This window comes from Scyliorhinus canicula, chromosome 3, assembly GCF_902713615.1.
Source record: "Scyliorhinus canicula chromosome 3, sScyCan1.1, whole genome shotgun sequence".
NCBI lineage: Eukaryota > Metazoa > Chordata > Chondrichthyes > Carcharhiniformes > Scyliorhinidae > Scyliorhinus > Scyliorhinus canicula.
In genome coordinates this window covers 256,888,262-256,903,318 of record NC_052148.1, presented here as the reverse complement: position 1 = coordinate 256,903,318, position 15,057 = coordinate 256,888,262, and the positions used below count along the sequence as shown (strand labels likewise).

At 44.5% G+C, this 15,057-nt stretch overlaps 1 protein-coding gene across 1 annotated transcript in view; it reads right to left on the bottom strand.

The window, feature by feature from the left end:
* Nucleotides 1-12,006, bottom strand: part of abraxas1 (abraxas 1, BRCA1 A complex subunit) — a 29,377-nt gene extending 17,371 nt beyond the window's left edge. Inside the window, exons 1-4 of the mRNA XM_038792634.1 lie at nucleotides 11,879-12,006; nucleotides 6,880-6,970; nucleotides 4,576-4,612; nucleotides 3,554-3,620 (exon numbers count right to left, since the gene is read on the bottom strand). Of these exons, the coding sequence (XP_038648562.1) occupies nucleotides 3,554-3,620; nucleotides 4,576-4,612; nucleotides 6,880-6,970; nucleotides 11,879-11,968 (285 nt within the window). The 5' untranslated portion in view covers nucleotides 11,969-12,006. The remainder of the gene's footprint in view (nucleotides 1-3,553; nucleotides 3,621-4,575; nucleotides 4,613-6,879; nucleotides 6,971-11,878) is intronic.
* Nucleotides 12,007-15,057: the final 3,051 nt, after the last annotated feature.

Genomic DNA, 15,057 nt, shown 5'->3' with positions numbered 1-15,057 from the left:
TTGAGACCCACGCAGACACGGGTAAATGTGTATTTGTGGACTGTACTTAAGACACAAACATATTATCATCCACCACAGAAAGTTGCATCTGCAACATGTAGTCATATAACACCTTTAAAAGAGAGGGGGACGGATAAACAGAAATGCAGAATTGGAAGATTATGGGTACAAGTGGTTAAGATTGAAGAAGGTTCAAAGATCAAGAGGATGCTGCCCATCTCTAGTTAGTGTTGTGCGCATAATCAAGATGGATGAGGTGGAGAGCATATAGTAACGTCAGTGAAATAACTGTCCTACTTAAATCCACCTGCAAACAACTGTAATGTTTGAGAGTGAAGATTGGTGCTTTGCAAGAGTGACAGCTGTAATCCTATGGTAAAGTGGTAAAACTGTAACTAGTGTTACAACACCCAGGGGTAGTGTGTGGTCATTTCCAGCCCCACTTGACCCGGAGTCGCGACATAAGTGAATTAACCAAAAATCCCAATGTTTTTGGTCCTTGGCTGCCCAATAATTACAGTCACCAGGTTTGCAAATGTATACCCAATTACTGTTTATTTACAACAAGATCTAGAATGAGATATGCAGCAATACAACCGGTTAACTATTATCTAATTCCTAATTGCCTCCCATCCTTTGCGTGCACAAGCACGCAAACACACACACACGACAAACAAATACAGAGGGGGAAATATCAAAAGTAAAAGGACAAAAAAAAGGCTTTGTTTCAGATGGTGGTTTCCAGCACCTTACACCTCTTCAAACCTTCTTTTCAGTTTGTAGTTTAATTGTACATTTATTCAGGTCTCTGTAGTCTCAGAATACAGTAATCTCAGCTTTTCTTTGTTTGCAGCATGCAATGTTTTTTTTCATAGATTCATTCATTCAGGTTCCCTGCAGCCCCTGGAATACAGCCTTTCTGGAGAACACATGGAGGAGAGAGAGTAGGATCTTGTCCATGTGCTGCTAGGAGTGAAACTTAAACTCCTTGGGACTCTGAAAATCATTCCACTGGGAGAGGATCCAATTACCACCAATTACTGGGCAGAGTACGGCCTTTTGGGTCAATTCATTGGCGACCAGTCAATCAATCAAACAAAGTCCCAACCCCATCTCTCTCGCTCGTACCGACAAGTCTGTAGCTCCTGTTCAATCCAGCAGAGTGTTCTCTCCTGTAACTTCTGCTACTTGACTTAAAGATACATGTCCATTAATCATCCATGGATCAAAAATAATAAAGGCAAAATAAAAGAAAAGGGAATTAAGGGGATAAACAGGAGGGAGCCTTACAACAGAAATACTCGTAGCCACAGCATTCAACCTGCATGTAGTCAATCCAGCCATTTTGCCACTATGCTGCAATGTCATCACTTGAGAATCACTTTGGTGACTGAGGAGCCCTGTTTAAGATCACACAGTTCGCCCTAAACCATGAAGCTATTTAGCATCATTGTCTTCTCAGCCTAGAAAGAACGCAGCAGAGTGAAGCTCATCACAATCAGGCAATTTAAACCACTTAATAGTGACAGATGGAAGCTTTTAGTTGAAAACTGACCAGCAATTGTCCAGAAAGATAATTACCATGAAACTGGAATGTTTCAAAAGTGTGTAGCCTACAGTTAAATTGGATCAACCAACTCAGGCCAGTTCACCAAGATCAGCAGATCAATAACTGATGTTCAAATATCAGATGCTCTTCTGTTTCATATTCATCAAGGTGATCTAAAGGTTCCTCCCAAAAAGTGTCAAAGACTATCGAAGGGTAGTGTAATTAAGCTCAAGAGAAGTTGCTAATTCCTTCAGGGCACATATGCCTCCAAACCTAAATACAAAGTAAAAAACATGCAGCAGACCTGGACAACATTATTGTGCTGTATGGTGATAAATTAATATGCTGGGTAATTCAAACTACATTGGATAGGACTACTAGATTGATAATCAAAAGTAATGATTGTCAACTAATCATCATCAGCACACTATTTTATCAGACTAACAAAGACATGGTAGGTGAACTCTCATTCTTAACACTGGCATCTCATCATTAAGCATCACACACTAACATGACATCCAAAAACATGGAGTAGCATGGTAGCACAGTGGTTACTGTTACTTCACAGCTCCATGGTCCCAGGTTCACTGTTTGTGCGGAGTCTGCACGTTCTCCCCGAGTCTGCGTGGGTTTTGTCCGGGTGCTTCAGTTTCCTTCCACAGCCTAAAGATATGCAGGTTAGGTGGACTGGCCATGTTAAATTGTCCTTAGTGTCCAGAAAGGTTAGGTGGGGTTATGGGGATAGGGTGGAGGTGTGGGCTTGAGTAGACTGCGCTTTCCAAGGGCCGAATGGCCCCCTTCTGCACTGTAAGTTCTATGATTCTATGGGAGGAACTGACTGCTGGACTCACATAGTTGTTAGGCTGATCAGGATATTCCAGGTGCTCTTTGCTAACAAATACCTGGATTTGCATGTCATCTACTTCAAACTACTTGGTGGTGTTTCAGGGAAAAAAAATTACACAACTTACAACTGAAGTAAACTTATAAAGACACAACACACCAGATGAAAGCTAAAGAGCTTCAGTTCTTTGCATGCCACCAAAGACTATATTGTGAAACCACACTAAATTCTGTCAATTCCTGATAGCAAATATAAGTGGCACACTCAACTGATTAGATGAGTATTTTAGCAACGCTTTCAATATCTCATATTACAGGTATCAAAGGCGACGTTCAGTAATAACCAGTAATGACTGTAAAAGTCCAGATTGCTAACACCGCCTTACGTGAACTGTAGTGTGCATTTTGCTCTGAATGTGGCACTGTTTATTGAGAAGCAAATGTCAGAAAACGCCACAAACATACATGAACTGTTATATTGACTGGCACTTTCAGCTAAGAGTGTCTGGTCACTTCTAGCCTGGACTGGTTGCACAGACATTTGGCCCAAAGTGAATTAAAATGCAGGCTGATGGCAGCATAATTTCTGGCAAGGTCTCAAGCTGTAAATGTTGCCACTATCCCAGAGGACCATAGGGTGCTTTCCTCTTTGAGAGTTGACCGGAGGTGATTTAGACGGAGGCTTAGGCAAGAGGCGGGGCGTTAATGAATAACCTCAGTTGGTACGGGAATTGAACCCGTGCTGTTGGCATGAGCTAACCAATACCCACTATTTTCAATGTGATATAGTGTGTCAGCTTCTCATCATCATCTATTATGCATGGTGCCATTTTGGAAATTACATGTTATCGATGCCACATCAAACACCAAATTGCAGGCATTATTGAGCTAAACAGCCAACCATCCAGAGAATTAAAGCTCCTCAACCCAGAAGCATGGAATTCCTACACATTAAATCAGTTGAAAAATTATGACACTTGGTGCTTACTTAACATATTTTCCAAATTTCAGCACAGGGTTTTTTCGTTTATCTGTCTGTATAGTTCCCAGACAATTTTAAAAACAAGCAGGATATACAATTGGAAATCAATGCTTTGTTAGAAGTCAGTCTAAAATCAAACTTTATACCAATTATTTTTTGCATCAGTTGCTCGACAATACCTTTTCCTGATTTAACAGTATTTTCTGCAATGCTGCCTCATCCACTTCACCAGCAGAATTATAAAAACTGTAAGACAGAAAGGACGTTGGTAATATGACTTCAATCCACATAGCACTGTGTATCTCAGCTCATGCTTTCTAATAGTATGATTTTCTATCTTTATTTTGGCACAATGCCCTTACTGACAAAACCTGGCACTGCTTATTTTACAACTTGCAGTAATTTTGAAAAGACAAATGACATTGTAATGACCGATTTGACACAAGGTGAATCATTTCTATGTTTAAAAAAGAGCCATCATGCTAAAGTAATTTATTAAGTGGCTAAATACTTGTATCAGTGAAGAATTGGTCATTTTGCAAACACATATATAGCATTTTGTGACATTGTCTGCTATTTCTATTTCATGCTGTCAAGATTTAGTAGCACTTTTGTGACATTATAGCCTGTTTCTTTTGGAAAGCTGCACTAATTTCTGCTATATAAACCTCTTACCACTCGTGGCACTGTGCCTCATGTTATCCATGGCCAACTTTTAATCCTGTCATAACAAACTTGAGATGATGGCAAACCCAATTCCCATTTTACATTCGATGTCTGAATTAACATTAGCCTTACTGTAGGATTGAAACAGCGCAAAGCAGAAACCTGGTGAAGATCCAGCACTCTCTTTCATCCATTAAGATCATAGTTCTAGCCACCTGGGAATGCCAGTACCATAACTAATGTATATATACAAAGCATTTCCCTTTTACTCAGGTTTTCCCATCAGAGCATATTAAAACAAAGAGATTTTGTTTCCAAACTACCACGTTCAGGTTTAATTTAACCGACATACATACACATTCCACAGATGCAGTCTGCACTTACTAATAAAGTCAAACAGAAGACCTAGTGGGACTATTGGTTCCATTAACCTTTTATGTATGAATCAAGTGAAAAGTGACTGAGCAATTCCCACTGGAAACAACAGTCTTAAAATTCTTAGGACTGAGAGTAGCTATCAACTGAGCTCACGTACCTGAATAGCCAGTAACATGGAATATGTTTCTGTATATCTAGAGGGGAAAAATACACATTAAAATTCAGAGGGGAATAGTAATTTCTACATGTAATACTTGCTTCCAGGAGGGAAACTGTACATACTAAAGATCAGAGGGGATTAATGTTTCTCATATGTAATATTGGTTCCTTTTCCAAGGCCATTCACAGTTACATTGTGAGGGAGCTCAATTAATATCAGCAACACTGAGTTACAGGGTGTTCTGCATAGTTTGGTTGGGTTTTGTAACCTCCAGGTCTTTTCTTCTGACAAGAACAACAGTGCTCACTAAATGTCTAACCACACACCAAAACAAATAAAAAAAGTAGACAATGGATAAATGCGTTCAATCTTTGGAAAGAACATTTAGTAAAACCGGTTCTTTAATTTATTAGTGCAAGTCAAAACAACAAACTAAGTTCTGACAGGAAAGGCGGATCTGCAAAGTTTGTGGCTTCCCGTACCGGCCTCCCCGAACAGGTGCCTGAATGTGGTGACTAGGGGCTTGTCACAGTAACTTCATTGAAGCCGACTTGTGACAATAAGCGATTATTATTATTAATGGGCAACTCATCGGTGCTCTGCAGACCATATGTAAATGATCGCAACCCCAACATCCAATTCAATAAGCAGAGCGTGTGACTGGCTAAAATCTCCCATTTGTTTGAAATAAGTTAAAAAAAAAAGAAGCATCTGAGAACTGTGCACCGTAGGAATTCTACTGGTTAACCAGGACAAATTATAATTGTGATAAAGTCACAACAGGATTGCAGCTTTCCACTATTTTCATTACAACAATGCAGCCTTGTTATTGGCTTCAGGCAAGATACTATTAGGAAAATAAAATATCACCAGAAAACAGTACTACGATGTCTTAATCCCCTAATGTGCTAGGTTCATACAGCTCCAAGTCAAAACCTGTCCCTAGATATTCATCAATGTTAATCCAATATGGCCGTTATAATTCAACAATTGGAGGAATGACCATCCCCACATTTTTCTTCCTCTCTCTCCATCATAAGGTGACCAGCAACTCTTACAGGAGCACAAATTGGAATTTGAGATGTTTTCAACCTAAAAACAATTACTAAGCTATTTCTCCCCCCATCAATGTTCCACATACTCACTGGCCTACCCCTACATTGGCTTCCAGCATTGACTCAATCTTAAAATTTGCATTCTTGTTTTTAAATTGCTCCATATCTAGAACAATCCACCAAGATCACTGCAATTCTGTCCTCTTGCACATCTCTGATTTCAATTCCCACCCTATAAGCCGTTCCCTGTTTCTCTTTGACACTCCCTAAAGTCTATCCATAGAAGAATCCATAGAATCCCTAGTGCAAAAGGCGGCCAGTCGGGTCTGCACCAATCTGCCGAGAGAGCATTCTACCCAGGCCCACTCCACTGTCCTATCCACGTAACCCCTCGCATTGTTCATGGTCAATCCGCCTAGTCTGCACATCTTTGGACTGTGGCAGCAGCCAGAAGAAACCCACACAGACACAGGGAGAATGTGCAACTCCACACAGCCACCCAAGGCCGGAATCTGGGTCCCTGGCATTGTGAGGCAACAGTGTTAACCACTGTGCCACACTATCTCTTTGAGCTAACGTTTGTTTATCTGTCCGAATAACTCATATAAATCGGTGTTGACTTTTGTTTGATAATAACTCACACTGAGACATGGCTCCACAGACATCCTGCTGTATATGTAGTTGTCTTTCATGTCGGAGTCTATAAGTTAGGGACAATGGGCAGCTTGACCATAAGGAACACCACATCAGAGTTTGAACCTCTGCCCTCAGCTGACACATTTTCTCCTCCTGCACGTACATGTGCATGAATATTGCCATCAGTAGCACTCGTACAGCTGCCTAGCTGAGATCAGCAGAGAGCAACAATCATAACTGGAAAGTGTCAATCTGTACAGCTATTGACCACTAAATACTGTGCATTAACCTATCACACTATTAGAGGAGACGTAACTGTGAAGTAATTTTGCCAAAGTCACATAGTTCTGGCTAGGACTTCATTATGGAAGTTTGCTTATTTTTCTCTTCAATTGACTTGTCGAGACTACAGTATCTGCTTGGGGGCGGGGGGGGGGGGGGGGGGGGGGGGTACCGTCCCACTTTTAGAAAATCTCAAACTAATTGACACCACTCTAAAAAGCTGAAATATGACGAATCCTAGTTGAAAGGTCTCACTTAACTGAAACACTGTTGTCAGCTGTTACCATGACAATACAGTGAAAAGCAGGCTGCAGATGAAACAGCTTACCTATGGTGTGCACCACCTCAATGTCATCCAGCTGGGAATCAGTAATACTGTTTTTTGCTTCAGCTTTAATTTCCCCGAGCAGAAATCCCTCCTGTGAAGAGAAAAATCAGGAAATAGAACTTGCAAGTTTTCCGCTCAATTGCACAATTAATATCATATACAGGATATTACAAAAATCAGAAGAGCAGTGTGGCCTTATTGCTAATTGCAGAGCCAAGCATATGGATCATACATTTTAAAGCCACACAGGGCCTTTAAACCAGCTGAAGAATTTTTTTGACCACTGCATCTTCTGCGGAACATGGAGTATCAGTCAATTCTGAATCAATCCCAATCCAATAGGTAGTCATGAAAATTATATCCACTTCTTATCACAGTCTCATCAGGCCCAGCATTTTGGTGACAAATCCTCTATTTAAAAGATAGCCTGGCAATTTCTTACGACAATATCTGTAACCAAGTACCTAAAATCCATCAGACATAAGTAGTCTTCTCTGCTTAAAGCAAGTGTATTGATGGCAACAAAATTTGTCCACTATATGCTGGGGGCGCCGAGAGAGAAATGTGAAGAGTACTTTGACTCGATAAAGCACTTACCTCCTTCCAAAACCTGTGCAAAAGCGCTGGGACAGGCTCAAGCATCTGATGGCTAGCTGTTTTCCTCACTGACTCTCTAATCCATCAAGAATCTTCAGCAAGAAAATATATTGTTTCTAGGAAGTGCTGAAGGGAACGTATTATCGAGTTCAGTATCTTTTGGAGCTGTGAGTTTGTGTTTCCCCATCCTGCTGGATCCAAGACATTTGCAAGCTTGGATTGATTGGGAGCTTGTTTTTAACTAGAGTACAGACTGCAATTGCAATTTCACTCAGATGAACCACTGTAAATGATCAAAATGAAACTGTTTGGTCAATTTTCAAGCTCCTGAACCACGAGCAGTGCCACAGGGCAAACTGTGGTGGATGCAAGGTGACCAAGCATCTGTTTGAATGGCCTGAAATAACAGGCCTACTGAATATAATTAAGAGGTGCCTATGTAATTGATGTTAATAGCACTGGCAAATTTCAACACAGAAAACTATCCAGGATACATGAAGACAATGTATCTGATGGAGACTGCAATTTTCACAGGTGTTTTTAAGGTTCCCTGTAATACGACTGAAAAATCAAGAAACACAAAACTAAACTCAAGAACCACATTGGCAGGAAGGTGTAATTACAGTGTGTTAAGTTTACACAGGGATCTCTGACAAAAGGTCTCGATTTTTAAAAATAAATTTAGAGTACCCAATTCTTTTTTTTTCCAATTGAGGAGCAATTTAGCATGGCCAATCCACCTACCCTGCACATCTTTAGGTTGTAGGGGTGAAACCCATGCAGACACGGGGAGAATGTGCAAACTCCACACCGACAGTGACCTGGGCCAAAAGGTCTTAACCTGAAATATCAACTCTCTCTCTCTCCACAGATGCTGCCAGAACTGCCAACTGCTTCCAGCATTTTCTGTTTTAATTTCAGATTTCCAGGATCCACAATATTTTGCTTTCAGTTCCCATTCATAAATATGGACAAATCTACAATGTAAAGGATTGCCACAGTACAGGTACAAATAAATGCAAGAATCCGTAAGGTTGTTTCCACATTTTCAACAAATGCATATTAACCCATTAACAGGTTTGTCAGAAGCGATCATTCAAAGTTTAAATTATTTGTTTAGATTTTGTATTTGTCCGAATATTTTTAAATTTTAATACTCTTCTAGAAAACAGCTTCCGTTTCTCTATTTAATACTCCTTAATGTGCTAAAAACATTTTTTGTCTACTTACTCTTCTTTTTAAAAACTAAGCTCATAATTAGATTTAACCCCTTCAAAATATGAACATTTAATTTATAGCCTACATTTTATTCTCATAGAATTTCTATTCCACTTAAGTATTCTACCTTTGCTCCATTAATTAATTCATACTGCTTTCTATATTGTAATTTATTTGTTTCACAGGAACTTGCGACATAGGATTTCATGATTTCTCGCATATACTATGTACAACAGCCTTGGATTATTTAAGTTAACCCTCCGACTATTACATTTAAATAAATATTCATTTACTACTACTCTTCACCCAATGCTTCAAAGTTGGTCCACTAAATCTTCCCCATTCCAGTCATCTACTTATTTGCTCATAGAACATACAGTGCAGGAGGCGGCAATTCGGCCCATCGAGTCTGCACCAACCCACTTAAGCCCTCATTTCCACCCTATCCCCGTAACCCAATAACCCCTCCTAACCTTTTTGGACACTAAGGGCAATTCAGCATGGCCAATCCACCGAACCTGCACGTCTTTGGATTGTGGGAGGAAACCGGAGCACCCGGAGGAAACCCACGCAGACACGGGGAGAACGTGCAGACTTGCACAGTGACCCAGTGGGGAATCGAACCTAGGACCCTGGCGCTGTGAAGCCACAGTGCTATCCACTTGTGCTACCGTGCTGCCCTAACACTTATAACACTTGTTCTTCCGACTTCTTGTTGGAAGCTTCGCAGTTGAGATATCGCTGCTTTTGCATAAGTGTGATATGTTCGAGCCAATGTTCAAATCTTACTTCATCAGAACTGCAAGCCTTCATACATAGAACATACAGTGCAGAAGAGGCCATTCGGCTCATCGAGTCTGCACCGACCCACTTAAGCCCTCACTTCCACTGTATCCCCGTAACCCAATAACCTCTTCTAACCTTTTTGTGGTCACTAAGGGCAATTTAGCATGGCCAATCCACCTAACCTGCACGTCTTTGGACTGTAGGAGGAAACTGGAGCACCCGGAGGAACCCCACGCAGACAGGGGTAGAAGATGCAAACTCCTCACAGACAGTGGCCCAGCGGGGAATCGAACTTGGGACCCTGGCGCTGTTAAGCCACAGTACTATACACTTGTGCTACCGTGCTGCCCCCAATGATTTTTCATAATAAATTTAGAGTAACCAATTATTTTTTCCAATTAAATGGCAATTTAGCATGGCCAATCCACCTACCCTGCACATCTTTGGGATGTTGGGGTTAAACCCACGCAGACACGGGGAGAATGTGCAAACTTCACACGGACAGTGATCCAGGGTCAGGATTTGAATCCGGGTCCTCAGTGCCGTAGGTAGCAATGCTAACCACTGTGCTGCCCTACTGCCCCCAATGATAATACAATTCATGATAATACAATTCATATTAATGTGCCTTCATACTACCACACCAGGTCTGGACTTCATTAGAGAAGACAAAACTAGTGAGGGAAGCCAGAATGAAAGGTTTTATTTTAAGAATTGTTTCCAGCTTGGGAATTTCTTTTGCTCCCGAGACCCAGAAATTGTTTTGATTTTAGTCCACTACTTAGTCAAGAACACAGTTCACAGGGGAGTTTTCAGTCTTGCAGTGATCCTGCAACATTGGCTTTGCGGCAAATATTTTTTACGATGAAATTTTAAAAATATCACAGAGGTGGAACAAGTGGTCGGCATAAATCAGATGTTGAAGAAAAGTGGAATAACGTTCAAAACAACTCAAGTCCCAAAGGTGGGTACTAGATTTCTCCAGAAAGGATGAGACTTGAGAGGTTCGCCAAGTCATTTGAAAAACATTGAATGACTGCAGCAGTGCTAATGTTAGATTTGACATATGCTGCTATTGGTTAAAACAATTTGACAAAGCGGACCCAGGCAACTGCTCACTTCACAGCTGGACAGCAATGGTAGAGGAAATCTCGCTCACTAATGGGAAGGAAACCGCCGTCCTTACCTAGTCTGGCATAAATGTGACTCCAGAGCCACAACAATGTGGTTGACTCTTAACTGAGCTCTAAAATGGCCGAGCAAGCCACACAGTTCAAGGGCAAAGAGGGATGGGCAACTAACTTAAACATCTACCCTTTTACACCAAGCTTTTGTCATCCGCTCTAGTATGGCAATAGGAGTCTCAGTGGCATACTTTGTCTTTGCAATGCCCAAAAAGGATCATGGATAAAGTTAAATGACATTCAAGGCACAATACAAATGCAAGTTGTTACTGAAGATCCACCTGACTGCTCTTCAAGACTTGGGGAGGAGACACAGTAGAGGGTGAGAGGTGGGGATGAGGTGGGGGGTTGAGGGGGGTATGGGGTTCAGGTGGATTATGGAGGGTGAGGTGGCATGGGGCACATATGGGGTCATGGGGGGAGGAGGGAGTTTGGGTGAGGGAGCATGGGGTGGGAGGGGGCATGGGGTGATGGGGACATGGGGCGAGGGGGATGAAGGGACATGGGGCGAGGGGGATGAAGGGACATGGGGCGAGGGGGATGAAGGGACATGGGGCGAGGGGGATGAAGGGACATGGGGCGAGGGGGATGAAGGGACATGGGGCGAGGGGGATGAAGGGACATGGGGCGAGGGGGATGAAGGGACATGGGGCGAGGGGGATGAAGGGACATGGGGCGAGGGGGATGAAGGGGCATGGGGCGAGGGGGATGAAGGGACATGGGGCGAGGGGGATGAAGGGACATGGGGCGAGGGGGAGGAAGGGACATGGGGCGAGGGGGATGAAGGGACATGGGGCGAGGGGGATGAAGGGACATGGGGCGAGGGGGATGAAGGGACATGGGGCGAGGGGGATGAAGGGACATGGGGCGAGGGGGGTGAAGGGACATGGGGCGAGGGGGGTGAAGGGACATGGGGCGAGGGGGGTGAAGGGACATGGGGCGAGGGGGATGAAGGGACATGGGGTGAGGGGGTAGAGTTTCCCCCCCTCGGCCTATGGGTGGTCGTCACTATTCGCCCCCAGAAAGAGGGATCGTCCCAAACTAAGTCGTCATCCCACATGCCCACGGCTCGGGTCACCTTCTCACTCAAGGCCCAGAAGAGGGGCTGGGGGAGATCCCCCTTCACTTTCCCTCCCGAGATCCGGTCCCTTTGAAGCCGGTTTTGCCGCCGGGGATGCTGGAAGCTGTCGGCCTGTCCTGTCCGGCCTACTCACCGTGTCCGAGTCGGCACTGAGGTGCTGGAAGGCGAGGGAGCCGAACAGGAAGCCGGACACGGCACCACCGGCCTCCTCGCCAGCCGCCATGCCAATCTGAAACCCGCGATGGGGGACGTGCGCCCCCCCGCCACGCGCACGCGATGACGTACGCCCTCCCGCGCGCTATCGCCCAGCGTGCGCGTGCTCCTGGACAATGCGCACGCGCACTCAGCAGCCGCAGCCTTGACAGCTCATCGCCCCATCGCTTCAATCCGGAGCAACAACCCCAGCAGCAGCTTCCAAACCCCGGGTGCAGGGCTTCTCCCCTCCTTTACATTGGGGCAACCTGTCCCTGCGCCTCTGGGCAGTCCATTAACCCCAGTCTGAGGTCCAAAATCCACTATGTGGAAAGGTTAACCAGATCTCTCTCATGCATTTCATTCAAATGCTCCATTCTTCAAAATGGGTTTGCCATCCTATCTCAGGAAACTAAGGAAATTTGGCATGTCCACATTGACTCTTACCAACTTTTACAGATGCACCACAGGAAGCATCCTATCTGACTGCATCACAGCCCCGTATGGCAACTGGTCGGCCCAAGACTGTAAGAAGCTACGGAGTTGTAAACACAGCCCAGTCCATCACACAAGCCCGCCTCCCATCCATTGACTCAGTCTACACCAACCCCTGCCTTGGGAAAGTGGGCAGCATATCAAAGACACCTCCAACCCGATTATTCTCTCTTCCAACTTCTTCCATCAGGCAGAAGATACGAAAGTCTGAGAACACGCACTAACAGATTCAAAAACAGCTTCTTCCCCGCTGTTACCAGATTCCTAAATGACCCTCTTAAGGACTGATTTGATATCTTCACACACCTTCTCTACTGAGTAGTACTAGACTCCTGTATGCTTCACCTGATGCCTGTGTCTATATATTTAAACTGTATTTATGTGTGCCCTATGTATTCTTTTCATGTATGGAATGATCTGTCTGGACTGTACACAGAACAATACTTTTCACTGTACCTCGGTACATGTGACAATAAACAAATCCAATTCCTATCTCATTGAATAGATCTAGCCCCTGGATATTGGTTAGATCTATCTCCTGGATGTTGGTTAGATCTACCTCCTGGATACTGGGTAGATCAACCTCCTGGTTACTGGTTAGACCTAACTCCTGGATTCTGGGTAAATCAATATTCTGGACACTACCATTCCACAAAATATCCTTCATTATCATTTCTTTTTTCCCCCTTCTCCTTAAGTGAAAGTACTGTCTGCAACCCTCAGCTAGGTAAGTGTCCAGGTTTCTTCTTGTACCAGCCCAGCTATCCGATTATAACCTTACTCTACATCCACATAACTGCACGTTCCAGCAACAGATAGTTACGTGGTTCGCGACAAGACCAATTTTCTCTGCAAAACAAGAACACAAAAAGGCAATACTTAGCGGGTCCAGCAGCTTTACTCTCCTCTCTATCACAGTGTTATGCATTATGTCTTCAGTCCTCAGCTGTGAACCCACCTCCATTATGGCTGTTGGAGCCCTCATAAAGTCCATCCCATTTTCTGCACTTCTTGCCCGCACTCATTTCCTTTCCTCCTAGAAGCAGGCCCTTGCCGGACGGGGGCCATTGAAACCGGTCCCGGCGGCGATTATCCACTGAGTCCCGCCGGCGTCGTTCGCGTGAGGTCCTACCCAACGGGACATCGGCGTTCTGACTGCGGGGGGCCGTCCTGGTGGGGAAGCGGGGGGAGCTGACTCTGGGGAGGGGGGGGGGGGCTCCACGGTGGCTAGTCCCACGATCAGGCAGGGGCAACCGATCGGCGGGCTGGCTCATTCCGGGGATGGGGGCCTATGTTCCTCCACGCCAGGCCCCTGTAGGGCTCCGCCATGTTGCCCGGGGTGCTGGCACGGAGATGGCCATGGCGCGCATGCGCGGCCTCGCGCTGGCCATGTTGCGCATGTGCGGACCCACGCCGACCGTGGCGTGCATGCGTGGACCTGCGGCGGCCATAGCGCGCCAGCTTTCGGCGCCGGCGCAGTGCACAGCGGATTTTGGAGAACCTCAGCCAAGATGTTCCCGCCAAACACATCATTCTTCCACAAGAACGCAAGATTACAAGAAATAGGAGCAGGAGTAGACCATTTGGTCCTTCGAGCCTGCACAACCAAAAGGCATTGTTCTCTTCAGGACACCATTCTTCCATCATCAACTCCTGACATCTTCACTTGCAAGCCTGTAACATCCACCCTTTCACCTTTTCCTTTCCCGCTGTTCAGACCCTCAAACACACCTTCCTGTTAGGACAGCATTATACTTGTACTTCTAATTTAGTACACTGTATTTGGAGTCTCCTTTAAATGGGGACAATAAAACTCAAACTGGGTGATCACTTTACTGAACAGCTTCATTCAGTCCAAAAGTATAACCCTAAGCTTCACCTGCCACGTTAATTCCCCATCGCATTTTCAATCTCTGCTCTTCGATTCCCACTATGAAAGCACCCTATCTTTCTACTCAGTATTTTACAGCCAGCCTCCTGTCCTTAACATCAAGGATAGCAACTTTTAATCTGACCCATTGCTCCCACTTCCTCTCGGTCAGCAAAGGCTGCTAATAGAGGATGGCTGCACCAGACAAACTGGGAGTGGAGAAGGTGGGGTTTACTGCTTTGATGCAGATCACCTCATGAGCACATGGCTGGGGTGATTGGGGGTGATTGGTGGGGGTGAGGTGGGGGAGTGCCCGCACTCTGGGATCTATCCACCTTCTGTCACACCTTTTTGCCAAATCTTTCATGCCTCACTCCCCATTTTTCTGAAATTATTTCCACTCCTTCATCTTTTATTTCTATTATTGGCTCCTTTGGATGTTGTGCTGCCACCCCTTTTGTTAATTTTGATAATTTCTCCCTCCACCCTATCACAGACCCTATCCCTTATGTTCCTTCCTTTCCCCTCTCCCTACTCTGAATAGGGTGGGAATGGAAAGATACAGACTCCGTGAGTGCAGATGGTTTTAGTTTAGGCAGGCAGCATGGTTGGCGCAGGCTTGGAGGGCTGAAGGGCCTGTTTCTGAGCTGTATTGTTCCTTGTTCTTTCTTTTCTCCACTCTCTTTAGCTCTGCACTTTTACTTAAAAGTTGTCATCTCTGTTATGTTCCAATCATCATGAAAGATTAACGATTG